Here is a 1836-nt window from a genome sequence, read left to right on the forward strand (position 1 = left end):
GGAGACTTAACCCTCCAGTTCACGGAATCTGCCTTGGTCGCCATCACCGCGCATTGTGCACACGCAAAACTCCAAGTGACACCTTTTTGGCCCCTCGTCACCATCGATATAGACGCACGATAAACAACCGCCAGGAAACTCTTCGAGGCATGCAGTGGTCTCTTCTCCTCCGGTATAGTTGTAGCCATCTGGATGTCACATGCAGCTGTACACATCTGAGTGCCCGGTTAATAATTCTCACAAGGGTATCACTGCCTGCCCTCCTCCCTCTCTGGTTGATCGATCTTATCTTGGTGCTTCGGGTTTCCCTATAAATTGAGGCCAGAAGTAGCCATATGTTCTCATCTCTAGCTAGCACGGGAGTTAAGCAATATTGTAGCCTCTTGCTCCTCACTGCTGTACTCAAATTACTGATCGAGATGAATGCGAGGGTTTTCGGCAACGTCGGTGAGACCCTGGTGCTCGCCCACGGCTACGGGGGCAGCCGGTTCGTCTGGGACGACGTCGTCCCGTCGCTGGCGGACAAGTTCCGGGTCGTCGTCTTCGACTGGAGCTTCTCCGGCGCGGCGGACGGCGGCGGGTGCTCAGAGCGGCGGTTTTCGTACCACGACTTCGCCGATGAACTTGTGGCGCTGATGGACGAGCTCGGGCTGAGGGGAACAGTGTTCCTGGGGCACTCCATGGCTGGCATGATCGGCTGCATTGCGTCGCTGGCAAGGCCAGACCTATTCAGCCACCTCGTGCTGGTTGGGGCGTCACCTAGGTTCTTCAAATCACACTCCCAGCTTTCGTACTAGTACATGACTTAAATAAACGTACGAAACAAAATGACCGTAAGGATGTCACTGAACCATGGCCGTTTTAATTGCACGTACGTTGGACCAGGTACATCAACGACGACGGCTACGAGGGCGGATTCGACCGCGGAGAGGTGGACGCCATGCTCGGAGCCATCGAGGCCGATTTCACCGAGTGGGCGCCGCTCTTCGCCGAGACCGTGGTCGGGGTGGACCACCCGGCCGCCGTCGCAAAGTTCGCCAAGCAGCTGGCGATGATGCGCCCGGGCACCGCGCTCCGCGTCATGCGCGCCGTGCTCACCTGCGACGTCCGGGACGTGCTCCCGGACGTCAAGGCACCATGCACCATCGTGCACTGCACCCAGGACGCCGTGGCGCCGCTCGCAGTTGCCCGCTACATGCAGCACCGACTGGCCGGGTGCGCTGGTGGCGGCGGCGCGGCCTCGGTTGTCATCCAGTCCTCCAGCCACTTCCCACAGCTCACCGCGCCAAAGGAGTTCATCCGGGTCATTGAGGCCATCTTGCTCGACCGCTGAGCTACTACAACCAGCAATGAAGTTCCATGGCCTTGTTGAATGTGAATTAAAAGTTTGCGTTGCTTTGTTTGTTTTTTTACTGCTTTCGTCGCTTAGTTGTTTACATGCATGCTTGTAATCCTCATTAATCGTACATTTCTACTTCATCGGTCCTTGTGCTTTCCAGGTTTTTGTGTGACAATATAAACACTCGGGTCTTGTAATGCAGATGCCAAGGAAACAGGGACTGAACTACCAGGCAGTCGCCTGAATTTGTGATTTGGGTCAGTCACTTTTTCTTTGCATGCAGCGTATGGTGTGCAGTGTGGGGTGGTGTGGTGTGGAGTGCGTCGTGAGCTAGCTATCTAGCTTTGGCTGGATGTGCGCGTGAGCTAGCTAGCTCCGGCTGGCCGTGGTGTGCTGTTCATGCAGCTGAGCGTGATGTGTTGCGTGCATCTGTCCATGGATTGCTTCCACCGCCCGCAGCGCCGGTCTGGCCGGTAATGGAGCAGCCCGGCAGAGTC

The 1836-nt window shown here is 56.6% G+C and overlaps 1 protein-coding gene across 1 annotated transcript; it reads left to right on the top strand.

The window, feature by feature from the left end:
* Positions 1–339: 339 nt before the first annotated feature.
* LOC119303864 (strigolactone esterase D14-like) lies at positions 340–1543 on the top strand. Its single transcript, XM_037581016.1, has 2 exons — positions 340–763; positions 886–1543. Exons 1-2 carry the CDS (start codon positions 420–422, stop codon positions 1331–1333), a joined length of 792 nt encoding a protein of 263 aa, XP_037436913.1. The 5' UTR covers positions 340–419; the 3' UTR covers positions 1334–1543.
* Positions 1544–1836: the final 293 nt, after the last annotated feature.

The sequence above is a fragment of the Triticum dicoccoides genome, chromosome 1B (assembly GCF_002162155.2).
Source record: "Triticum dicoccoides isolate Atlit2015 ecotype Zavitan chromosome 1B, WEW_v2.0, whole genome shotgun sequence".
NCBI lineage: Eukaryota > Viridiplantae > Streptophyta > Magnoliopsida > Poales > Poaceae > Triticum > Triticum dicoccoides.